This window comes from Triturus cristatus, chromosome 12 (assembly GCF_964204655.1).
Source record: "Triturus cristatus chromosome 12, aTriCri1.1, whole genome shotgun sequence".
NCBI classification, from domain to species: domain Eukaryota; kingdom Metazoa; phylum Chordata; class Amphibia; order Caudata; family Salamandridae; genus Triturus; species Triturus cristatus.
In genome coordinates, this window is record NC_140595.1 from 621,959,197 (window position 1) to 621,986,385 (window position 27,189).

Consider the following 27,189-nt stretch of genomic DNA (forward strand, 5'->3'; position numbering starts at 1 on the left):
AGATGCTGTCAACAAAGGCTTTCTTGTTAGCAAGGGAGTTGTTGTCAATGACTGTTTCTCTCAGTGAAAAGGGAGCAGATGATGCTGACGCCCATGTCAACCAGAGGATTGATAGGGCAGGGTGTTCAGGAAGAGTCCCACAGAATGGAAGAACTCAAATTCAGGTGTTTATGGTGTCCCCAGTACCATTAAAATCACCACAGCATTTACTGCAGGGACTTTCACCAGAAGAGCAAGGTCATCTACAGATATGTCATGAGGACACTCAACCAGATATGGCTCAGATGGAGGCATTTGAAGGAGAGTTGAATATTCTGTACATGGTTGATGATGAGGATGACAATGAGGATGAGTTGGTGGAACACTATTGTTATGAGAGGCAAGAGTCAAAAGGAGGAATGTTATACCTGGCGATTTCTGGTTGGCTAAGGCTTGCGCCAAAGCCAGGCAGAAACCACCACTCTAGTCAGGGCAAGGAAGTTACACGCCAAAGATAACCCCTGCTCACCCCCTTGGTAGCTTGGCACGAGCAGTCAGGCTTATCTCTGAGGCGATGTGTAAAGCGTTTGCGCGCGCACCCAGCAACAACACCCAAGGCCCACCACAAAGGAAACTCCACACAAGGTATTCTATAAAAATAACCTTTGTATTATACACAACACATTAGATAAAAACACACACTTTACAATGTGCCAACAGGCACGGGCAGAATTTACAAGGGATTATGTACAAGACAGGGCCACCTGGACCACTGTCAGGAATTAGCACTTTTTAGATGTAGCACAAAAATATATAAGATCACTGTAGCACAAAAATAATATGTATAGCACACAACCAGTACTTACTGGTATCGGGGGAGTACCACCTACGTAACCCTAACTACTTTAGGAGACTGTCACGCAGGGAACTAGAACCTCACTAGCACCACCTGTACTAGGAGAAAGCAAACAACCACCTACGTATCACAATACCTATAGGGGTAATAGAACGTTACACATGATGCATCACATTCAGAGGTGTAGGGAAGGAAAACACATGATGCCTAAAAACATTCAGAGGTGTAAAGCAATGGAAAACACATGATGCATAAAAACATTCAGAGGTGTAAAAGCAATGGCACATGATGCATCAACACACATTCAGAGGTGCAAGTAGGAACAACTGCGCAAGGCTCCACCTGAGCCACCACCTGTGGCAGTCCCTGGGCCAACTGGCCTGGTAGGGGCTAGGACGCCCTGCGTTCAGTCAAGCTGCGCCAGCTGCGCAGACTAAAACAAGAATGGTCCCCCACCTAAACGTGGCAGCTGCCCACTAAGTGCTGGGCAGCTGGAAAACGAACTTCAGGCACTCTGCGTGCCTCTGGAACCCTCTCTGGGCTCTGTTCATTAAAGATATGCCCTCTAGAGCCCTCGTGGCTCTGCACAACGTTGGAGCCTCACTGGGCTCAACAAAAACACAATCCCCACGTTGCAGCGCTCTGAGCGCTCTGAACACTCAGCTGTGTTCACGTTGGAGCGCCCCGCGCTCTCACAGGAGCATGCCCCCGGAACGTTGGGAGCCTCACGGGCTCAAGGAGAAACAATGCCCCACACGTTGGAGTCCCTCTGGACTCTGCGCCACTCGGAATGCCCCCTCAGAACGTTGGAGCCTCACGGGGCTCGTCACACTGCCCCCGCACCCTCTCAGCACAGGCGCGGAGTCCCCCAGCCCTTTTAAGCACTCACCGGGCCATTGCTCTGGGGACTCCCTCGTCGTCTCCTCGTTCTCTCGGCTCCGGGCACAGGAGGGCTCCCGCTCCTCGGGAGTCCTCTTACTCTCGTCAGCACTCCGGTCGGGGCAGCCGCATCTCGCTGCCTCGCGTCCTCCTCTCAGTCCAGCGCGGGGTGGGCTCCCGCCTGGATCGTACTCTCGGTCAGAACGCACCGGGGCACAGGGTAGGCTCCTGCCTGTTCCGGGGCTCGGAGAAGCCGCGACGCTGCAGTAGGAGGCGGGGTAGGCTCCCGCCCTCCTTTCCTAAGTTCCGGTTGTCCCGGAGGCCCGCCCTCAGCCGCCTGACTTCCTGGTTCAGCCCGGGCTGCAGCGGTGATTATTCCGGCCGTAAGAGGGGTAGGCTCCCTCGAAATAAACGCACCTAAGCGGGGTGGGCACCCGCAGGCTGAATCAAAACACGGCAGAATCGCGGGGTGGGCACCCGCTATCAGGATCACAGCGCGCCTAGCGCTATAAAGAAAAACAGCGCAAAGTCCTAGGAAAACAGCGCGTACAGCGCTACGAAGTCCAGGAAGCGCTCCCAGGCGCTATAAGCAATGCCCAGCAACCAAAAAGGTCCTTCAGAGAGCAGGGGGCAAAGGCTGGGCCCAGAGCCAGCTCACAGGGCCCTCCAGCAGGGAGGCAGTCCCCAGTGGCGGTCTCTCCTGGCGCCCAGCAGCAGCAGGCCCCCCCTCAAGTGGATCCTGGAAGAGAACCCTCTGTAAGGGGACACAGCCCCTTTTTATACAGTACAAGGCTTTGTCTAGGGTGCAGGTAAGGGGCGAACCAGTTCCAACAGGTTCCTGAGCACTTTGTTTTGCTCAGCCCCTCTCCCTATTCACTGGCAGGGCTAGGGTCATTAGACGCACCACAGGGGCCGGCGCCAGCATTGTGTGGGGGAAGCCCTGTCCTATTCAGGACCCAGGTACACTCCTCCCCAGCCATCAACATGCTAACTCCCCATTCACCACTGGGTGACTCCTCCTGACACTGGGGAATTCCCTAGTCCGTCACCTGACCTCACCAGCCAATCGCCAGACAAGCCACACATTTCAGACTGCACACTGAAGTGCCCACTTCTAGAAGTGGCACTTCCACACCAGGTACATGCACGCCGCACACATCAACGCGCAGCATTCACTCACACGAGTCCGCACATACCAAACACGGGCCTGCACACCTCATGCATCAGGAACTACCAGGACACATACATTCCCCCATGCATTCCTATGGGAGGGCAGGCCAACCTCACAACACGCACGCACTTTACCCTGGGACACAGCGGTAAAGTGCGCCGAAGTCCATAAAATCACTAAACCAAGTCACCATATGAAGCAAAAAGTTTCGGGGTGAACCGGCCAGAAGGGCCAAGTCCAACAAGGAAGGAAAGCACATTCTTCTGAAGGGATGCTGCACATGTCTATGCAGCTGTTGACTTCTATTCAGGATATGATTGCTGAAATCTACAGAAGACTGCTGATGATCTTCAAACACAGTTGGTTAAAACGCAGCAAGCACCACAGTTTAGGCCAGTGCAGTCTAGGGCACAGGACAGTGATGCTGCTAGAGGATCAGCAAGGAGAGCGAAGGCAGATGAGAACGTATCTGTGGAGCAGAGTGTAGAGGAAGTCTAGGCAAATTCTCCAGATGCAGATGTTTATATTGCTGCTGCTGATGATGATCCAGATGTGGAGAGCTTGCCAGGATCTCCTAATGAGGATTCAGAATGGAACCTGTTTATTATTCAGAAGGATGTAAGCCCTGAGGAGTCTGCAGGATGCATTTTGAATCCGTTATGCACTGATTCAGTCATCTCGGCTGCAGCACAAAGAAGGTCTAGATAGAAATTCTTCATCAGCATGCACAGCACCAACAAAGGAGGGAAGGAAATAGGACTATATGAGAAAACGAGTTAATCTGTTGGCAGCTGTTGCAGTAAAGATTGCAAATGCATCTGAAATAGTGGTGAGATTGGATAGGCAACTTTGGAGTGATATGGCACAATATTTAGAGTAGTTGCTGGAGAAAGACCGAGAAATGGCTTCAGCTATATTAAGGGATAGAGCTCAAGCGCCTTATCTTATTGATGCTGCGATGGACGCTTCTACATGCGCATTGAGGCAAATTGGAAATGTGACGGGTATGAGGAGGGACAGCTGGTTGAAGAGTACATCGCTTAGACCTGAGGTTAAATCGAGAGTGATGGACATGCAATTTGACGGGAATAATGTGTTTGGAAAGAAGGTGGATGAAGATTTGCAGACAATAGAGACAGATACAGAGATGGCTCATTCTCGAAGGATGTTGCAAAATAAGCAGCCTTACAGAGGTTTTAGAAGGCTGTTTCAGAAACAAGGTCAAGGACATCAAGGCACATTTGTTTCGACCCTACAGGCAGTATGGGTTGTATGGTCAATATGGAGGTTATGGCCAGCAAGTGCAACAGTAAAGACAACAGAGAGGACATTTATTACTTGGAAGCAAGTGACATCGAACAGATGGGGTTTGGAAATTGTAAAGCATGAACATGCTTTGAGTTTCTGAAGGAGCCTCCACCTGTTCAACCGATAAAAGAAATGCGCAGACATTTGAAAGATTTGAAAGAGGTAATTCTGAAACTGATGGAGAAGTAAGCCATCGAAATAGTACCATTGGAGGAGAAATTCAAAGTTTTGTTTTCAAGATTCCTTTTAATTTTAAAGAAATATGGACAGTGGCATCTAATTTTGGATCTCCGAACATAAATACAACAAAAGCGGAGATTTCCTCAGTGCCATAGATCTGTATGATGCATATTTCAATGTTCCGATCCACAGAAAGCACACAAGGTTTTTGAGATTCACGATGGATGGTCAGCATTTTCAGTTCAAGGCTCTACTATTCGGGCTGAGGTCAGCCCCTTGAGTTTTTGCAAAGAGTATGGAACCAATAGCAGCTTACATAAGGAGAAAAGGAGATCTGGTGTATCCATACGTGGACAATTGGTTGATAAGTGCAAGCACCCTGCAGAAGGCAAAGGAAGTGACCAGTTTTACAGAACAATTGCTGTTAAACCTGGGTATAGCTATCAACAGAAGAAGCCTCAACTACAACTGAGCAAGGAGTAGATTTTCGGAGTGCACAAATAGTTACAACAAAAGGGATGATGTACTAATCGCAGCAAAGAGGCATGAAGTTGATGACACAAGTCTCTGTGATAATGGATCACGAAAGAGTGACTGTAAGGAAGATCCAGTCTGTTCTTGGGTCCATGTTGTAATGTATTTTACGGGTTCCATACTGTTGGCTTCTCATGAGGCTTGTCAGGAGCAGTTAGCCAGGCATTAGCAAAAGGTAAATGGAGACTCGGACGATATAGTCCATGTTACGCCACTTATGAGGAAAGCTTTTTAGTGGTGGATAAACAGGGAGAATGTTTTCAGAGGTCAAGTGCAGCAAGCAGTAACGCCACAGATGTACCGGACTACGGATGCTTCCATGATAGGATGGGGAGCTCATCTTTTTGGGATGCATGTGAGCAGGCTATGGACAGAAGAGGAGCTCCGGTTGCACATAAATGTTTTAGAGCTTTGAACAATCAAGCTAGTGCTGAAAGCTTTTCTGAATATAGTGAAAACTGTCATGTAATGGTAAGAACAGACAATACAACAACAATGTATTACATTCAAAAGCAAGGAGGAACAAGATCAATGCTGCTTTCATGGGAAGTGCAAAGAATATGAAAATGAGCAATCAAACAACAATGCAATGCTGATGGCACAAGACATACCAGGTTCGAACAATGAGGATGCAGATCTTGTAAGCAGACAGTGTGTGGATACACGCGAATGGGAAATAGATTCCAGACAATTGAATTTAAAATTCAGGAGATGGTGAAAGCAGATATAAGACATATTTGCAGTGGATCAGAATTGCAAATGCAGGAAGTTTGCAAGCAGGTGGTTTTGCCCATAGAAACATGGCAATGCATTTACCATAAATTGGACATGACATTTGTATGCCTTTCTGCCAATACTGTTGATTGCGAGGGTGTTATGCAAGATAAAGAGAGAGTTGCAATGTAATTCCAGTGGCTCTTGCATGGCCACGTCAGCATTGGTTTGTGGATTTGTGAGAAATAAGTGTGGAAGAGCCAGTGCAGCTTAAAGCAGATGATCAGCTACTCACAAAGAGCAGGGGACAAATTATTTACAACAACCCAAAGTCGCTTTATCTGACAGCATTGCTCATCAGGACTTGGAATTTGGACATTTGAGCATTCAAGAGGATTGTAGAGAGATGTTGAGGAAGGCAAGAGTTCCATCGACAATTAAGACATACAATCCAAAAGGTAAAGAGTTGGATCCAATTAGTATGGCGCTTCATCAATTTTATCCTTATTTATTGCACCTGGCTGAGTCAGGGTTGTCTTGTATGTCGGTGAAAGTGCATTTAGCAGCCAATCCAAGATTTTGAGAGCTCCAAATCAGGGAAATCTGTGTTCCCAGAGAAAGATAAAAGAATTATAAAAGGACTGTGCAGGAAATTTCCACCAGTTAAGTAGCCAGCACTGGAATGGTAGGTAACTAAATACTGTGTTGACGGTTTTAATGAAAGCGCTCTTTGAACCGATCCATAAAGCAACATTAAAATATTTGACATGGAAGACCGCTTTTCTGCTAGCAATCGTATCACCAAGAAGAGTTAGTGTGATTCAGGCTCTATGTTGTAAGGAGCCTTTTCTGATTTTTAAGGATTCAGTGAAATTGATAACGGATCTAAGGTTTATTCTGAAAGTTCCAACTGAGTTTCATTTGAGGCAAGTAATAAAAGTAAAACGTGGCCAGTGTTTTTCCAGAGACGAAAAGAATTTGCATTCATTCGATATTAGGAGATGTCTGAAATATTATGTATGGGCAACAAGCGAGATGCACAAGAAAGACCAACTGTTTGTGGCCTTTGGATTTAAAAGTAAAGGAGAGGCAGTCTCAAAGCAGACTATTGCTAGATGGGTTACGCCTTTTATTACTACAACGCAAGAACTCCTAAAATGGTCATTAAAGGGATGAGTTAAGGCACATTCAACAAGAGCAATGGTGCCAACTGCTGCATTTTATGCTGGAGTGTCTTTGGAAGATATATGTAAAGCTGCAACGCGGAAGATGACGCATGCATTTGTAAAGCATTATTGTGTTGACATGCATTTGAGAAAGGAGGCCGTAGTGGGGCAGGCGATACTAAGGAATTTTATTGCTTATGGTAGGCTTCATTCCCACTTTCCACAAATTTTATAAGTTGTTACTGCTTTGTTAGTCTGTATTCCAGCATGTGAATCTATCATAGATCCAATGCTGGAGAAGGAAATAAGTTACTTACTTGTAACTCGGGTTCTCCAGCATTGGTATCTTTCACAGATTCACCTGCAGCCCACCCACCTCCCCTGATAATGAGGCTTCCAATAATATCATTCTAAGGTTTTGTGGTTTGGAAAATCTGACAGTTGTAGACTTCAGTCAGAGGGTCGGTTGGGTGAGGTGGTTTCTGACTGGAAGAAGTTTGGGTCGTATAATGATGCAGATAAGTGAGAAAAGGAAGCATTGTTTTTAATCAATGTTAATGTGTGTGTGCTTATGTTTATTTGTGTATATGACTACTGTGGGGATGACTGCCGTTTGTAAAATTATCAGGGGGTTCCCAGCCTGGCAACGGGGAATGATTCCAGCATGGGCCTCTACAAAGGATACCAAATGCTGGCGAACCCGAGTTACAAGTAAGTGACTTATTTTCTTCGATTACTTGTATATGTCCCACTGCCTCTTGCTGCAAATATCTCCCACAGAGCTGACGAAACATGCGTAGCAAAGTAAACTGTACATGCATGCACTTGTGTTGCTTATGGCTTGCACCTGGCTGTTTTTTAAATGTATTCTTGTTTCTTCCACAGAGATCTGGGGAAAGGTGGAACAACTGAGCACACATCAGAGAAGCATTCCACTGACTTGGAGCCAGAGAATCCAGTGCGAGTAGAGCTAGCGGAGCTCCTTGATGGCACCAGGGACAGCCCAGTGTAAGTTTGCCACTGCTTGCAGGGCCTCTAAAACAATCTGTACACCTTCTCCCAGGCAACGAGTTTCAGACAACTAGTTCCCTCTACATACTGAGCACATCATTTGAAGCAGTCCATTTGCACTGTCTGGAGAGCAATGCCTCTGAACATCCCATTCCCACTGATCACAGAGAACCACTCACAGTGGAAGATCTTATAAATGGTTCATTCACACTTCCTGCAGAGCAGGGCACCATTTAGAACCTGTTCTCATCTCTTTTAGAGCCAAGAATTTAAAGTAACCCATTGTCACTGGCTGCTTATTTCCGACAACTTTCTCTCCCCTGGTCTACTTCAAGATCGGTGGATATTGTGATGTATCACCCGAGTCAGATTGTTTTCACTTCCCTCTCCTCCTGTGTGAATCGCTTGATTTCCCATGTGCCCTCGGGTCTGCAAAAGATTCCTGTGCACCCTTTTGCATGGTCAAAAGGCTGTTTTTTGTGTTTGACCTACGTGGAAGGGTCACACCGAAGCAGATACTTACCATCTTTAGAAGCTACCCTTGATGTTTACCAGTGGTTCATAAGTATTAAACTATCTGGGTTTACCAGAGAGTGACAGAGGCCCCACCCCAGGGAACTGTTCAGTCATCAGAAAGAAGTGTTCGTAGCATGTATGGCTGTATATACACATGCTCTGCATACACCTGCCATCTAGTGTTGCTCTTAGATGTTTGCAACTTGTTTTTGTTCAAAGAAGTCTTTTGCGGCATGAGAAATAGGGACTCCTCCTATAATTGGCAATGCGCATGGGCATCAGCACCATTGTTAGATTGTTTTTCTCTGCCACTGGGTGATATGCAGCACCCGGACTCTACACGTTCAACGTTTGCTTTCCCTGAGCCCAATCCTTGCTTATCCTGTCATCGAGACACCATCACTGCAGATGGGTCCCCTATCCTCGGGGCACACCCACACCTCTGGGCCCCTTCCCTTCCATAATGACTCTGGAGAATGAAGAAGTGTTGAGGGTGATGGAACGGATGCCCTTCAGACAGCCCCTCAGTGGCACACAAAATATTCTTAAAGTGACCTGTAAGAAGTCCGAAATATGTGTCTCTCTTTGGCGCACAACAATACTTGCTGTGCCTCCTGCCTAGACTTTGGGGGCCAAAAGACCCTTCGACAGCAGAGAGACAGACACTGAGCCCGTGTCAAGTTGCAGTGATCTTTCAAGGAAATGGTAGATATCTTCGGCGAAGCTGACCTGCTTGATGCTGAAGAGGACGACACAGGTTCTGCAGGTGTCTCTCTCAGCACCGGCCCATTCACCAAGATGACACCGAAAGTTGTAAGTACGTTTGACACAAAACCTCACAAGCCACACAAACGGCCATGTGCCAAGGCAGAGCACTAACCCATGGAGGAAGGGCATGGAGCCCCAAGCACAAGCCACTGCAAACTCAAGCTGCGTTGCTGCCCTTAGGCTCTGATCGACATCAAGGCAAGTCCATCAGAGCTAAGATGGGATCCAGCCAAGATGCTCAACCCTCATCGGCCTTAGAGTCCAGAGAAGCACCTCCAGAGCTGAAACGCCCAAACCCACTTCAAAGCTGAAGACCCTGTTGCGCAATAAACTCCACATGCCCTGAAACTGGCCTCGACAGCCAACTCTGAAGACTCCAAAAAAGCCCATCCTTGAAATACTCCAGCACAAGCTTGACAAGCGGCAAAAGACTATTTTTACCCTCCCCAGACAGGAAAGACTTTTACTAGCCTTGGTGCACAGGTGACTAAGAAAGGCAGGCTCAGCTTCAAAGTCACTCCTGTTCCAGATCCATTTTCAGAGCCCTTGGCTCATTCACTCAAGAAGGCAATCATTGAAAAGGCCACCAGCCCTCCACCCAATCCCCCACTTTCATCCACCCTCCACTTCCACTACCCATGACCCCCACTCATACCTCCCATCAGGGGGTCACTACAGTGCTTTTGGACATAGCCAGTCCTTTTTCTCCTATAGAGGACTTCAACAGCCCTCGCCACCCACATCCCATTGGTGACCCCTGGGAAGACTATGACGTAGAGCCTCAGAGGACTCGGACCTCGAACACGTCGAGTAGGGGCTCCTTCACCAGATAACACTACTGTCGTGGTCATCCAACGTGCAGCAACCTACCACAAGGTAGACATGCACACCACTCATGAGGATGTCGGTTTCTTGGTAGAGACACTCTCCGGGACGGAGCTCCAATTCCTTCCCATGTTGAAGGGCATGCACAATGCTACCTCAGAGATGTTCAAGGAGCCAGTGTAATTTTGTATTCTCACTCCCAGAAAAGAGAAGAAATATAAACTTTTTCCCTGCGACCTCTTGTACATTGGAGGGCATATCCTCCTGGAATCCCTGGTGGTTGCCACAACCCTCAAGTGTGAGCAGTAGATCAAGACACCAGTGGCTCCCCCTCCCTCTAACCCATGCCCCCTCCCCTCCTTGGATAAGGAGAGCAAACAGATTGACGCTGTAGACAAGAGGGTAGCGGTAGGTGTCACAACCCACTGACATATCTCCAATTCCTTTGGCCTTCTGTCTCATTATGACAGAGCGCAGTGGGGCGAGATGGAGAACCTGCGTAAGCACCTCCCTCCAGAGCGTAGATAAAAGAGGAAGAGATAGTGACAGAGGGGAAGCTCATCTCTAATGCCACTATCCACTGTGCCCTGGATGCAGCTGCCACTTCAGCTAGAGCAGTTAATACCTCCATCATGTTGTGCCACCACTCCTGACTGCCTCTATGGCTTCAACCAGTAAGTAAAGCCATGGGTGCCCTTCATCCAAGGGTTTCTTTTGCAGACAGGGAAAGGGTGGGGAAAGGGGGGGATCACTTGTTCCAAGATCTTGATGATTGGCTGATCATGAGCTCAGGCAAGCAGCAGTTCCTGGTACACACTCAGACCACCATCTCCCTCCTCCACAGGTTGTGATTTACCATAAATGCCACCAGTTCCCAACTCCAGCCCATCCAGAATTAGCCCTTCTTGGGGGCTACCCTCAACTCAATGATGGGCACAGTCAACCTACGCTGAATCAGAATGCAAGCTTTCCAGCAGCTCTTGCCTCATTTTCAGCCACATTGTCACTTAACAGTCAGAACTCTGATGTGTCTCGTAGGGATGACGGGTTTCTGCATTGCCATAACCCCCATGCTAGACTACACATATGTACTCTACAGCAGTGGCTATCGGATCGATGCTCACAGGTGGAGGGTCATTGGGAAGATTTATTGTTAAAACGGGCCAGCACCTGTTGCTCTCTGTAGTGGTGGAACAGCAACAACCTGTTGCAGGGATGGCGCATTATGGGCTCCATTCTGCCAGTGATAATCAGCACAGACATCTCACTTTCAGGATGGAGATCTAACAGGCCAGGGCTATGGGTCACAGCAACAACGAGCCATTCACATCAATTACCTGGAGCTTCTAGCCATCCAGCTAGCTCTCCAAACCTTCCTTCAGGTCAACAGATACAATTGTGTCCTCATGAGAATGGACATCATGACCACAGTGTATTACCTACAAAAGCAAGACAGCACACATTCCCTGCAGTTATCATCTCTAGCACAGAGTATTTAGCATTGGGTTAATCATCATCAGATGCACCCCCTGCCAAAGTTCTTTTCAGGAGCGAATAATAACATTTCAGACCTCCTCAGCAGGATGCAGCAACAAGTCCATGAGTGGGAACTCCACCTGCGAGTCCTACTTCTGTTGTTGGAGAATCCTAGAGGTCTACCTAGACCACTTCACATAATGCAAAATGCCAAATCTTTGCCTACACTTTTCCACACCCTCAATCCATGGGCAACGCTCTATGAATGAAGTGGTCAGGGATCTCTGCTTGCACTTTTCTTCCTTTCCCACTCCTTCCGTACGTGGCCAAGAACCTTTGGCAAACCTCCCTCACTTTCATCTTGTTGGCTCCCACATGGGCCAGACAACCCTGGTGCTAGACCCCTCTTGAGATGTCTGCTGTACCTCACGAGAAGCTACGCAACAGGCTAGACCTTCTCATGCAGGATCAAGGCAGCTGGAAGCCCAAGTTGCTCAATCTAGCAATTTGGCTCTTGAGGTCCTAGAGTTTGGTTACCTCAATCTCCCTCAGGAATTCATGGACTGTTACACTGACGAGTGGGAAAGGTTTGCATCTACAGCCACACATGCTACAAATGGTAAATGTTACTTACCCTGTAAGCATCTGTAGTGCTGTAAATTCTCATGCACCCACACCCCTTTCCCGGGAGGCAGTGGTTGCTACAGATTCATACCTCTTTAATTTACATATTTAACTTTATCCACTTCCACCCATGGACATCAACATGTCCTTTATACTGTTGCATCTGTACGATCACCCCTGTGCAAAAAAGAATCTAGCAACAGAGTTGATCCCCATGTGCATTGCCAACTAAGGGAGGAGGTACTATACCTTGTGTTGAAAGGCGGACCTCGGGGGAGTCGGAGAGACCACCCAGAGGGGCCCCCACACTGTACGAAGTAGCCGAGCGCTGCTGAGAAGCCTCCTAGGAGAGGTCCTTCTCCTATACCGTACTAGCACAGTAACACCACCACACAGGACTCGAGGCTGTTTATCAAGACGAGCAATTCTTTATCAGCATTTAGGAAGTTACGGTTATCGATATATACAAGGGGGGATCGAGGGATCCGCAAGAGTCTCAAAGTCTTTGGTAGGGACAGGGTAGCGGGACAGTCTGTAGTAGCAGCGGGGTACGAGGGTACCTTGGCCCAGTTCTTGATCCTCAAGCTGGAGGGGCTCCGGGTCTCGGAGTGGTCGAGCCGCGACGGCGTCAGCAGGGCTCTTAAGGTATTTCAGTTCAGCTCGAGCCGCGACGACGTCAGCAGGGCTCTGGCGATCAGTTCGTGGAGCTTGAGCCGCGACCAGGTCAGCAGGGCTCTTAAGGTGTTTCAGTTCAGCTCGAGCCGCGACGACGTCAGCAGGGCTCTGGTGGAGGTTTCAGCAAAGTTGGGCCGCGACAGCGTCAGCAGGACCCCGATGTTCCGTGAGGTTCCTGGTCTCAATAAGGTGGAGCCGCGACGCAGTCAGCAGGGCTCGTTGTATAGTATCAAGCAAGAGTTCTTCTCCGTAGGGTCAGCCGCGATTCCATCAGCAGGGCTCTTGACTCCGGGATACAACTACTGTCCCATTGCGGGGTTGCCCCAGATATAGGTCTGGAGCCCTTTGATGTCCGGACCCTTGCGCCTGGGGGGCGGAGAGGCCGGGCTGGGAGAGGCCAGACGCCCAGCGGGAGAGGTGCCAGGCCCGGGGAGGCCGGAGGACGATCGCACCTAGGTGTTGAGGGACGGTGGGGGTCCCATCGAAACTCCCCTCCTCCGGGAGTGGTGAAGTGGCCATGCGGTGCCCCCTGGCCAGATCTTGGTGCCTCGATGTCGGGGCTTTGCTGGGGCCGAGGCCGGAGGGAGCCGGGCTGCATGGGCTGGTGCGTGGAGCAAGCATGGGGGGGACCCCGAAGGGATGAGGGGTCCCTGTGCAGCCTGGAAAAGGGGGCCGCTGAGGTGGGTGTAGGAAAACGGGTACAATCCAAAGAGGGCCTCGAAGGGAGGAGGGGTCCCTGGCGGCCTGAGAGGGCGGCCCGTGTAGGCCGGTGCGGGGGACGAGCACAATCCAAGAGGGTTAAGACCACGCCACGAGGCCGGGTCCAACAGGCGTCCCCCCCCCCCAGCTGAAGGCAGGGAGAGTCCCCCATTTCCTTGGGGGTTCTCCTCGTTGAGGCGGAAGAAGCGGGACAGGCCGTCGGCGTTGGCGTGGTCATTGCCGGGCCGGTGTTCAACAGAGAAGTCCATCCCTTGCAGCGAGAGGGACCATCGCAGCAGCTTGGGGTTCTCGCCCCTCATTTGCATTAACCACCGCAAGGGCCGGTGGTCGGTCTGGACCCGGAAGTGGGTGCCGAAGAGATAGGGCCGGAGCTTTTTGAGGGCCCACACTACAGGGAAGGCCTCCTGCTTGAGGGTGCTCCACCGCTGCTCCCGGGGCAGCAGCCGTCGGCTGATGAAGGCCACGGGTCTGTCGAGTCCCTCTGAATCTACCCGGGGCAGGACGGCCCCAATTCCATATTCGGAGGCGTCTGTCTGCACCACGAACTCCTTGCTGTAGTTAGGGGCCTGTAGCACGGGGGCGGTGCACATCGCCGTTCTGAGAGTCTCGACGGCCGTCTGGCAGCGGGGGGTCCAGTGTACTTTCTTGGGCTGCTTTTTTGACGTGAGCTCTGTGAGGGGGCCGACAATGCTCCCATAGTCTCTGATGAATCGCCGGTAGTACCCGGTGAGGCCCAGGAAGGCCCGGACAGCTGTCCGGGTGGTGGGGGGTTCCCACGCCTGGATGGCATCAACTTTCGGTTGGAGGGGAGCCACCTGACCGCTCCCTACTTGATGGCCCAGATAGGTCACCGATCCTTGGCCTATCTGGCAGTTGCTGGCCTTGATCGTGAGCCCGGCCCCTTGGAGGGCGGCCGGGACTGCTTTGAGGTGCCCCTGGTGCTCAGCCCAGTGGCTGCTGTATACGGCAATGTCATCTAAATAAGCCGCGCTGCAGGCCTCTAGCCCGGCCAGGACCTTGTTCACTAGTCTCTGGAAGGTGGCCGGGGCATTCTTCAGGCCGAAGGGCATCACCCGAAAGTGGTAGTGCCCATCAGGGGTGGAGAAAGCGGATCTCTCTTGGGCACCGGGGGTGAGCTGGATCTGCCAGTACCCGGCGGTGAGGTCACAAGTGCTCAGGTAGCGGGCTGCCCCTAAGCGGTCGATGAGCTTGTCGGCCCGGGTAAGAGGATGGGCATCTCGGGGCTTCGTCTCCCAGCCCTCCTTGACCAGGCTGAGGGGTCCTCGGACTGGATGCCCGTACAACAATTCGAAAGGGCTGAACTCCAGGGACTTCTGCGGGACCTCCCGATAGGCCAACAGGAGGCACGGCAGCAGGACATCCCATCTCCGCCGTAGGGGTTCCTCCAGGCCCTTGATCATGCCTTTTAAGGTTCTGTTGAACCGCTCGACCAGTCCGTTCCCCTGAGGGGGGTAGGGGGTGGTGAACTTGTATGCGACCCCGCACTGCTGCCACAGGGACCGCATGTATTTAGAGATGAAGTTCGTACCTCGGTCGCTCACCACTTCTCGGAGGAACCCCACTCTCGAGAAGATCCCCATTAAGGCCCGGCCCACTACGGGGGCTGTCACAGTTCGAAGCGGGATGGCCTCAGGGTACCTGGTTGCGTGGTCCACGAGGACCAGGATGAAGCGGTGACCCAGGGCGGTCCGGGGGTCCAGGGGCCCTACGATGTCTATTCCGATCCGTTCGAACGGGGTGTTGACTGCCGGGAAGGGCTGGAGAGGGGCTTTGACCCGTCCCCCCGTCTTGCCGCTGGCTTGGCAGGTCTGGCAGGACCGGCAGTGGTTGTCCACGTCCCTCCGCATCCGGGGCCAGTAGAAGTGGGTCACCAGGCGGCTGTATGTTTTGTCCTGCCCCAGGTGCCCGGCAAGCGGCACATCATGTGCCAGGTTAAGGAGGAACTCCCGGAATCGGAGGGGGACCACCAGCCCTCGACTGGCCCCCAGTTCTGCAATCTTCTGCTTGCTGTACAGTAGTCCTTCGGCCCAATAGACCCAGTGGGTTCCGGTCTAGTCACCGTTGGCCTGCGAGGCCGCTTGCTGCCGGACTCCTTCAAGGGTGGGGCAGGTCTTCTGTTCCTGCAAGAGCTGTTCTCTGGTGGGGCCCCCGTCGTGGCGCCATTGGGCAGGCTCCGGGCGTGTGCCGAGAGAGGCGATCTCGTCCGGGGGGGGCACCGTGGATCTGGCATCGGTGTCCGCTTCTTCCTCGCTGGAGGCAGGTGGTGGCACGGGCCCCTCGGGCTCGACGGTGTCGGCGGCCATGGACCGGGTGGTGGCGCAGGCCCATTCGGGTAGTCCTAGCATTCGGAGATGCTCTCGCCGCTCCACTTGAGCCCAGGGGGAACTCTCGAGGTCGTTCCCCAGGAGGCAGTCCACCGGAGCGTCGTCGCGGACAGTCACCTTCAGCATGCCCGTCACCCCTCCCCATTCGAAGGGAATCTGGGCCATCTGGCACGTGCTCTCGCTGTTGTCGGCCGTCCGGACGGGGCATAGCACATTCGGCAGGATCTGTTCGGGGGCCACCAGGTGGCAGCGGACAGCGGTGACACTGGCTCCGGTGTCACGGAGGGCTTCGGCCCGTCGTCCATTGATAGTGACCCACTGTTGGTACTTCTGGGTGTTGCTCGGGATGGGTGTTCGGGGCACCATTTCTCGGCTGCCCAGGCAGACCAGGGACATGGCCGCCGGCTCCCACTCAGTGGACCCTCCGTCGAGGGGTTCTTCCTCTTCCTCCCCTTCTCCCAGGGTGGCAGCCGCTAGTTGTCGGGGCGGGGGCCCGCTGGTCCCACTTCGTCGGTTCATGGGGCAGGCAGGGTCGCTGGCATAGTGTCCTGTTTGTTGGCAGCCGTAGCAGGTTATCGTGGGCCGGGGTCCGGTTTTGGCTGGCGTCGTCCCTCTTCGGGCTAGGTTCGGGGAGGTGTGTTGCTGAGGCGGCCCCCGAGGCGGACTCCGGAGCGGCCCGGCTGGGCTGTCCCGATTCCTGTTCGACCCTCCTCCCCCGCCGCGCTGGCGGGGGGGTCCGGTGCGGTTTCGCTGGTACTCCCCCATCGAGCTCCGGGGGACTCGGGTGTTGACCCATCGATCGGCCTCGGCGGCGAGCTTCCGCGGCGCGGTCAGCTTGCTGTCGAGGAGGTGTTGTCTTAGCTCCACGAAGCAGTTGTTGGAGAGGTGTTCCCAAATAATGAGGTCGACCAGCTGTCCGTAGGTGGTGACCTTGCTCCCCTTGATCCAACCTTCTAGGGCCCGGCTGAAAAAGTCAACATACTCTACCCACGTGGTACCGGGGAATTTCGTGCAGTCTCTGAAAAGCTGGCGGTACATTTCCGCGGTTAGTCCATAGCGGGTGAGCAGAGCCTCCTTCATATGGTCGTACGAGGTCATCACCTCTTCCGGGAGCTGGAGTAGGGTGTCTCGGCCCTCGCTAAGGAACCGACCCCATAGGCCGGCACCCCAATCCTTCCGGGGTACCCGATGGGAGGTCATGGCCACCTCGTACGCCTTAAACCACTGCTGGATGTCGTCGTTTTTATAGTACTCCTTGACGACATCTTTGGGAATATGGACCTTGGCTTCGGTGGGCGGCAGAGCGTCTCTATTGCTGGGGGTGCCGGTCTCCCCCTTCTGGGCCTTGAGCTCGAGTTCTTTGAGGCCCCGCTCGTGTTCGAGGGTCAGCCTTTTCTCCTCCAGCTCTCGATGCCGCTTCTTCTCCTCTATCTCCTCTTGTAGCCGTAGCTGTTCCATGGCCAATTTCTTTTCGGCCAGCAGGAGTTCGCCGTCCAGCGGAAGTCGTGCGAGCTCTAGCTCATGGGTCCGGACCTTCCCCCGTTCTCGTATTCCTTCCGCGGAGAGGCCGGTTTCCAGGCTGTTTCTCCCTCCGTTCGCTGGGGTCGGTGCCGGTGGCGTGGCTGCATTCAGGGGCAGGGGACCTTCACTCTGGGAGGGACCCGCCTCGGACTCTATCCAGGTTCTCAGGGCTTTCTGCATCTCTTCCTTGGTACCTAGGCCGGTGGTCGCAATGCCCTTGTCCTTGCAGAACTGTTTTAACTCTTTGTGCGTGTACTCTTCCAATCGTTCTGGTTGGAACTCCATGGTCGCAGTGGTTTCCTGGTTGTTCATGGTCTCTGTTCGTCTGGATGGATAGCGAGTGGGTTACTTGCTTGTACGATCTGCGTTCAGCTCGGATCCCATCGCTGGCCACCAAATGTTGGAAGGCGGACCTCGGGGGAGTCGGAGAGACCACCCAGAGGGGCCCCCACACTCTACGAAGTAGCCGAGCGCTGCTGAGAAGCCTCCTAGGAGAGGTCCTTCTCCTATACCGTACTAGCACAGTAACACCACCACACAGGACTCGAGGCTGTTTATCAAGACGAGCAATTCTTTATCAGCATTTAGGAAGTTACGGTTATTGATATATACAAGGGGGGATCGAGGGATCCGCAAGAGTCTCAAAGTCTTTGGTAGGGACGGGGTAGCGGGACAGTCTGCAGTAGCAGCGGGGTACGAGGGTACCTTGGCCCAGTTCTTGATCCTCAAGCTGGAGGGACTCCGGGTCTCGGAGTGGTCGAGCAGCGACGGCGTCAGCAGGGCTCTTAAGGTGTTTCAGTTCAGCTCGAGCCGCGACGACGTCAGCAGGGCTCTGGCGATCAGTTCGTGGAGCTTGAGCCGCGACCAGGTCAGCAGGGCTCTTAAGGTGTTTCAGTTCAGCTCGAGCCGCGACGACGTCAGCAGGGCTCTGGTGGAGGTTTCAGCGAGGTTGGGCCGCGACAGCGTCAGCAGGGCACCGATGTTCCGTGAGGTTCCTGGTCTCAATAAGGTGGAGCCGCGACGCAGTCAGCAGGGCTCGTGGTATAGTATCAAGCAAGAGTTCTTCTCCGTAGGGTCAGCCGCGATTCCATCAGCAGGGCTCTTGACTCCGGGATACAACTACTGTCCCATTGCGGGGTTGCCCCAGATATAGGTCTGGAGCCCTTTGATGTCCGGACCCTTGCGCCTGGGGGGCGGAGAGGCCGGGCTGGGAGAGGCCAGACGCCCAGCGGGAGAGGCGCCAGGCCCGGGGAGGCCGGAGGACGATCGCACCTAGGTGTTGAGGGACGGTGGGGGTCCCATCGAAACTCCCCTCCTCCGGGAGTGGTGAAGTGGCCTTGCGGTGCCCCCTGGCCAGATCTTGGTGCCTCGATGTCGGGGCTTCGCTGGGGCCGAGGCCGGAGAGAGCCGGGCTGCGTGGGCTGGTGCGTGGAGCAAGCATGGGGGGGACCACGAAGGGATGAGGGGTCCCTGTGCAGCCTGGAAAAGGGGGCCGCTGAGGTGGGTGTAGGAAAACGGGTACAATCCAAAGAGGGCCTCGAAGGGAGGAGGGGTCCCTGGCGGCCTGAGAGGGCGGCCCGTGTAGGCCGGTGCGGGGGACGAGCACAATCCAAGAGGGTTAAGACCACGCCACGAGGCCGGGTCCAACACCTTGTGATTCAAAAGACTTCTTCAAACAAATGCAAGTTGCAAACATCTGAGCCCAAAATATGCCAGGAGTATGCAGAGCATGTGAATATACGGCACTACAAACTGTGTACAGATCCTTACAGGATAAGTAATATATTGCTTATGGGGTCCACCCCAAGCCGTAGCAGCCCAACGACTGAAGGCATGATTAAGCAATCGGAGAATATTGTATGGGTTCCCTCCTGGATCAAAAGATGCACATGCTCTAGTAGCACAGCTAAGCAAACAGAGAATACAATATGGAATGCAATCTGGTGGGACACATGTCAAGTCCAAAAGGCATAGTTAAACAAACCGAGGTACATGGCTCAGAGGGATGTGGACAGGTTTGAGATTTTCAATTTCCTAAAATGATTAGGCACAGTACAGGAGGCTACATTTTAAAGTGGAATAGAGATACAGGGACCATGGTTTATCAGACATGGTGTGGACTATATTAAACCCCTCCCATATGTTTTGCCTTTTGAGTTTCACAATTTGTTGCCCTAGCATATATAACAGGGATACATTGTGTAATGCCTTTTGTGGCCGTAACATATAGTTCGAGGCATATGAGCTGCAGATCACACACTGAGGATAAGATCGCCATCTGGTGTTGGGCTCGGATGATTGCAGGTTGTTGTTGTCTTCGGAAGAAGCCTTTGGTCACGAGGTTGGTGACTCCTCCCCTGGACAACAGTGCGCATGGGCATCCACTCCATCGTCAGATTGTTTTTTTCCGCCATTGGGTTCGGATGAACTTTTTTCCGCTCCAGCAGAAAACTTCTAGCAATCAATTTAACTCTTTAATCTTCATTCCATCGACTTCGAAATCAACTCGGACCGGTTCCGGAAGCGGCTGATGGACAGGACACCCTTCAAAAATTGCCCCCAGTGTGGAGCGAAGTTCCCCCACAGTGACCACCACGAGGTTTGTAACCTCTGCCTGTCACCGGAACACAACGAGTCCACCTGTCCAGCTTGTGCCGCTTTCCGTTAGAAGAAGACCCTCCGGGACCGAAGAGCTCGACGCCATATTATGGCCAAACCAGCTCCAGAACCGGAGGACATCTTTGCTCAAGATGTTCCCGAAGACGACACCGAAGATCTCGAGATCGTGTCCGAGGCCGACGATTCCGATGACCTCATCACTCCAGGGCAGCGTGTGAGTACCACCCCCCCTGCCCCTGCCCCATCCAAAAAGACAGTGGTCAAGACTCCGCCAGCTGGGCCCAGTCGCGACCGGAAATCCTCTTCAGAAGCCCCGCCCTCGGGCCCGGCTCCGAAGACATCTAAGCCTGTAGGTGGCTCGGGCTCGAGCAAACCTCATATGATTGTGCCTTTAACACCCTCGGCACCGAAAAACCCACTGTTGGCACCGAAACAGGCTTCGAGACCGAAATCTCCTTCGGCACTGAAACGTTCCTCGGCACCGAAGTCTCCACCGGCGCCGAAACGTTCTTCGACATCGATGCCTAAAAGTCCCTCGGCACCGAAACATACATCGGCACCGAAACATACATCGGCACCGAAAACTCCATCGGCTCCGAAAAATCCATCGGAACTGAAACATTCTTCGGCACCGAAAACATCATCGGCACCGAAAACTACGTCCACACCAAAAACAGCTCATAAAGACCCGAAGCGGGCGTCGCCGCCACCACCTTCGGAGCCAGATGAACTTTTTCGACCAGATCCTACTCAAAAGCGGATCTACATCAATCCTAACACTGGACATGTGACTGCCATCCCATATAAAAAACGGAAGCTGGACACTACACCTCCCCCAGTTCCCATACGGAAAAAGGACTGTGCCACTTCACCACTTCGTCCTTCTTCTCCTGTTTTACCTTCTAACCCGTCCCCCCCCTCCTCCTCCTGTTTCTCCTTTACCTTTACCTTTACCACCTCCCTATCATTCACCTCCTCCACAGGATGATAATGATGACTTAGGGGGAGGGGCGGACCTTGATTTATTTAATGATCCTGTTGATCCAACCGACCCGTTTACCTTTCCAGACACAGCACCGGTAGATGACTGGTCTTATCCAATGCCTGACATGCCTGACCCCACTACCTACCCCTCCAAGCCCTCCCCTCCTGATGACCACCTAGGGTTTGGCCAACTAATAAATAGGGCAGCAACGTTCCATGGTGTCACTATGCACACGGACCCCCTTGAGGAGGATTTTCTCCTCGATACCTTTGAGCAGTCACAAAAAACTGGTCATATACTTCCCATGATTAAAGGGGTTATAAAGCATGCCACTGACGTCTTTAAAGACCCTGTTCGAGCGAGGGTTCTCAACCCCCGCATCGAAAAAAAGTACCGACCAGCCCCGCAGGACCCTGCATACATTAAAGCCCAGCTCCCTTTAGACTCCTTGGTCGTATCAAATGCCAGGAAGCGCGTTAACTCACAGACAACTGGAGAAACGCCCCCCCCAGACAAAGAGTCTAAGCTTTTAGAGGCCTCAGGCAAACGAGTCGCCGCACAGGCGGCGAACCACTGGCGTATTGCCAATACCCAGGCCCTGTTAGCTCGGTATGACAGGGCACATTATGACCAACTTGAGGACCTTATGCAACATCTGCCTGAACCCTTTAAGTCCCAGGCCACTGACCTCATTCAAGAAGGCAAATTAATATCTAATGCCTCCATTAAATGCGCCTTAGATGCAGCAGACACTGCTTCTAGGGCGGTCAATACTAGCGTCTTACTCAGACGACATGCCTGGCTCCGTATTTCCGGTTTTAAACCGGAGGTTCAAACCGCAATTCTGGCTCAACCTTTCAACCAAGAGCAGTTATTTGGCCCTGCAGTGGATACTGCATTAGAAAAAATGAAGAAGGATAATGAAACTGCCAAGTCTATGGGAGCACTGCAGTCTCCTCAAAACCGGGGTTCCTTTCGTCGCTCCTTTTATAGAGGAGGCTCCAAAAACACATCAACTGAGACCACGTCCACCTTTAAAAATTCTGGACAAACATCCCCTAACAGAGGTTATTTCCGGGGAGGTTATAGGGGAAACAATAACAAAGGCCGAGGGCGGGGCAATAACAACAACACCCGCACCTCCCCAGCCACCAAACAGTGACTTGCCACCACTCCCCCCGGACCATTCCACTCCGGTCGGGGGGCGACTCCAACAATTCCTACCTGTCTGGACTTCCATCACCACAGACAGATGGGTAAGACAAATTATCCAGTCTGGCTACTGCCTCGAACTCATACAATCCCCCCCAAACATACCACCCAAACAACGCCCAATGTCCTCACATCATCTCTCTCTCCTCAAACAAGAAGTTCAATCCCTGTTACAAAAACATGCGATAGAACCAGTCCCCCTTCAACATCAGGGAAAAGGGGTATATTCTCTATACTTCCTCATTCCCAAGAAGGACAAAACACTAAGGCCCATACTGGACCTCAGACTACTAAACCAGTATATAAATTCGGATCATTTTCATATGACCACTCTCCAACAAGTCCTCCCACTCCTACAACAGGGAGACTTCCTTGCCACATTAGACCTCAAGGACGCATACTTTCACATCCCTATGCATCCCGCTCACAGAAAATATCTACGATTTGTGGTAGATGGGCAACACTATCAATTTACAGTTCTCCCATTCGGAGTAACAACAGCACCCAGAGTGTTCACCAAGTGCTTAGCAGTCGTGGCAGCGCACCTCAGAAGACAACAGATCCATGTCTTCCCCTATCTGGACGATTGGCTCATAAAAGCCAATACATACCAAAAATGCGTTCTCCACACTCATCGCACGATTCAAACTCTCCACGATTTGGGATTCACTATCAACTACCCCAAATCCCACCTACAACCCTCCCACTTACATCAGTATCTAGGAGCAACCATAGATACATCCAAGGCCATTGCTTATCCCAGCACTGCCAGGATAGCCAGTATACAAAATCTCATCTCTCAGTTTCAAACTCATCCATCTCTTCCAGCAAGAGTGTTCATGCAGCTCCTAGGCATGATGGCGTCATGCATCTCCATAGTCCCACACGCACGACTTCAAATGCGTCCCTTACAGGAATGTTTAGCACAACAGTGGAACCAAGCTCACGGACAACTTACCGATCTGGTGTTGGTGGACAGTCGCTCACTTCGCTCACTGAAATGGTGGAACACCATCAACCTGTCCAAAGGGCGACCGTTCTTAGAGCCTCTTCCACAAGTTGTGCTAACTACCGACGCATCTCTCACGGGGTGGGGAGCCCACCTCCTTCACCATACCACTCAGGGCAGATGGACCAGTCAACAAAAACTGCTCCACATCAACCACCTGGAACTCTTAGCAGTGTTCCTAGCACTAAAATCCTTTCAAGTTCACCTAAAGAACAAAACTGTCCTCATACGCACAGACAACATGACGACAATGTATTACATACAGAAACAGGGAGGGACACACTCTCCCCAACTGTCCCAACTGGCACAGCAAATCTGGAGATGGGCAATTCCCCAAAACATCTATCTGTTAGCAGAACATCTCCCAGGGATCCACAATCAAGTGGCCGACCTCCTAAGTCGCCACACACAGCAGATCCACGAATGGGAACTACACCCCAAGGTTCTACTCCCCTTCTTCCAAAAGTGGGGACAACCAGACATAGACCTGTTCGCCACTCCCGAAAACACAAAATGCCCAACCTTCGCCGCCAGGTTTCCACACCCACAGTCCAAGGGCAATGCCCTATGGATGAACTGGTCAGGCAGATTTGCGTACGCCTTTCCGCCTCTCCCACTAGTTCCATTTGTGGTACGCAAACTGAAACAACAGTCACTAACACTAATACTAGTGGCTCCCACTTGGGCACGTCAACCGTGGTTCACCACGCTTCTAGAACTATCCTTAGTTCCACATCAAAGGCTACGCCTCTCCCCGGATCTATTAACCCAGAACCATGGAGAAATCAGACACCCAGATCCTCAAACACTGAACCTAGCGATCTGGCTCCTGAGGTCTTAGAGTTCGGTTACCTCAATCTCCCTCCAGACTGTATGAATATCATAAAGGAAGCCAGACGCCCTACTACTAGAGCGTGTTATGCCGCTAAATGGAAACGATTTGCCATCTACTGCGCTAATAATGACATACATCCATTGGACGCTTCCATCCAAAACATCATTTGCTATCTACTACACTTGCAAAGATGCAATCTAGCGTATTCCTCTATACGTTTACACCTAGCAGCCTTGGCAGCCTACTTGCAAAATAGGCAACACCTGTCCCTTTTTAAGGTACCTGCCATCAAAGTGTTTATGGAAGGTCTCAAAAGAATCCTTCCCCCAAGATTGCCACCTGCACCAGTGTGGAATCTCAATGTGGTTCTAACAAGACTCATGGGTCCCCCATTTGAACCTATGCACAAATGTGAATTACAATTCCTAACATGGAAGGTAGCTTTCCTTATCGCAATCACTTCCCTACGCAGAGTAAGTGAAATACAAGCCCTTACACTAGAGGAACCTTTCTTACAACTACACCGTAACAAAGTGGTTCTTAGGACAAACCCTAAATTTCTTCCAAAAGTGATTTCCCCTTTCCACCTTAACCAATCAGTAGAGCTACCGGTCTTTTTCCCAAACCCAGACTCCGTAGCTGAAAGGGCCCTACATACCTTAGATGTCAAAAGAGCCTTGCTTTATTACATCGACAGGACAAAACCCTTTCGAAAGACAAAACAACTCTTTGTTGCTTTCGCACCACCACATAAAGGCAACCCAATCTCCAAATCAGGTATAGCCCGGTGGATAGTTAAATGCATCCAAATATGCTACCTCAAGGCTAAACGTACACTTACAGTTCCCCCAAGGGCGCACTCCACCCGTAAAATAGGGGCTTCTATGGCCTTCTTAGGTAACATTCCCTTAGAAGACATTTGCAAGGCAGCCACGTGGTCTACCACGCATACCTTCACTAAACACTATTGTGTTGATGTGCAGGCCAAACAACAGGCCTCCGTGGGCCAGGCTGTCCTAAAAACTTTATTTCAAGCTGCTGCAACGGATACAGGCGACCACCGCTAAGGGGAAGCACTGCTGTATAATCTATCCTCAGTGTGTGATCTGCAGCTCATATGCCTCGAACGGAATATGCTACTTACCAGTATGCATCTGTTCTTGGCATGTAGAGCTGCAGAGTCACACACGCCCGCCCGCCTCCCCGGGACCTGTATCTGTTCCAGCATCCGTCTTACTTAGACATTACACATGGACATCCTTTCTTTCATTTCTATACACTCCATCTTTTCCCATCATGGCGAAAAACAATCTGACGATGGAGTGGATGCCTATGCGCACTGTTGTCCAGGGGAGGAGTCACCAACCTCGTGACCAAAGGCTTCTTCCGAAGACAACAACAACCTGCAATCATCCGAGCCCAACACCAGATGGCGATCTTATCCTCAGTGTGTGACTCTGCAGCTCTACATGCCAAGAACAGATGCATACTGGTAAGTAGCATATTCCTTAACTTTATATTAACATGTACGTTCACCTGATACAAGTGTGTTCAAAGGTTTGATCCACTTATGCAGGATAATGGTTTTGTGCACAATACCACAAGCCTTCTGCTTCTGCCCCGGTACTGTGCAAAACATTATGGGGCAGTCCTGTATTCCTGGAAACCCAGGCAAATTAATAGGAAGACGACAATGGTCATCTTGGAGGAATTATATGCCTAAACGTCCTTGGCTAATCAGATATGAACATGAAATCTTTTAAATGTATAATCTTGTAGTTAATATGAAAACACATTGCATTGTGACGAAGGTGCTCTAATAAAATGGAGCAGTGAAACGGGATAGTGACAAGCGTACAAATATGTGCACTGGTGCTATATACAAGCATATGTACTATACTAGAGGTTCATAATAAATATATACTTTAACAACCTGACTTAGAATACGAGTACAGTGTGAAAATAGTTATAATTGATATCAGTCTGCTAGTGCAGTTGCTGATGTTTTGACCCTGGTAAAACAATTTTAGAGGGTCATCATAAGGACCAAAAAGTGGAAGCAACCATAATTGGAGTGATCAAGCAATGCTGGTTGTCATTGTGAAATAGGTCCCCTAATGTCAAGACACTGTATGTTGAATCCAGGTAGATGAATTAGTGATATCGGGAAGAGGCTGATATCAGATACCATCAGAGGAAGAGTTACGGGTAGCCCACAATTGTTGTGAGCCACAGCAGATGCTGGCTATTGGAGAAGCTGTGATAAAGCCATGGGGGCAGCTAACCCCCCGCCGTGCATGGCCTTTGGCCATGCGCAGCGTGGGATTGGGCACACGGATCTGCACGCAACCCCCCACCCCCTTTATTTTATTTCACCATGGATACACTGAGATTCTGCAAGTGGCAGTGCTTGTCCTCAAGGTGGCCAACCCACATGTCAGGGTACCCCTACCCTTTAATATCTTTTTTAATTTTATTGTGTACAACTCCCTCCTATGTGGAATAATTGCAGTGTGAAATATGCATACCTTTTGAGCCATTATTTCTCAAAAAACGATTGCAAAGATTCACACCAAATCACAAAAAGCAGGCTTTCTAGATCAAGATCTAGCTTTCTGCCAAATCCGGTGTAATAACGTTCAGCCGTTTTGGTTGTAGCTGTGTCTAAAGTCTTAGTGGATAATTGTATGAGGAAAACTTGTTTCGGACCCTCCCATTTTTTTCTCTGCCCCTGCTTGATAGATCACCCTGAAGCTTTCCAGGAAGAAGTTGACGTGAACGACAGTTTTGTTTGGAAAGTTTTGTGAAGATTCGTCAAACGCCCCAAAGTTATTAGCAAACCAAAAAATCTATTTCCTATGGAAATGTGGTCCTAATTATAACTACCAATGGTAACCGCCACTGGGTCATATGTATGCATATATATATATATATTTATTCTTTGGATGCTGATGGTAGACACCTCTATATTGGACAGTTCTGTGATACTTCCATAAGTCTGTGACAGGCTAACTTTGACAGCCTTTTTCTGCAGAAAACTACAGTATTTAGAATTAAACATAACCACATTGCAGCGTCTAGATGCAGAAATGTGCTGCCTAATTAGACAGACTGGGACCCTGCTGTAACTGCAAAGAAATATGTAGGGAAAGATTCCTCTTATGTCCTATGTGCACTAGCTGTATTCAGCATACACTGTAGCGTTAAGGAAACCAGCAGCTTCCATTACCCAGCATGCACCGTACTGGCAATTTGCCTCAC

General features: G+C 51.1%; 1 protein-coding gene across 4 annotated transcripts in view; it reads left to right on the forward strand.

The window, feature by feature from the left end:
* The window catches only part of PIEZO1 (piezo type mechanosensitive ion channel component 1 (Er blood group)), an 854,808-nt gene that overhangs the window by 797,042 nt on the left and 30,577 nt on the right, over window positions 1-27,189 (forward strand). For all 4 annotated transcript variants that reach the window (XM_085638610.1, XM_085638612.1, XM_085638613.1 and 1 more), the window contains one exon: window positions 7,673-7,795. In XM_085638610.1, coding sequence (XP_085494736.1) covers window positions 7,673-7,795 — 123 coding nt within the window. The remainder of the gene's footprint in view (window positions 1-7,672; window positions 7,796-27,189) is intronic.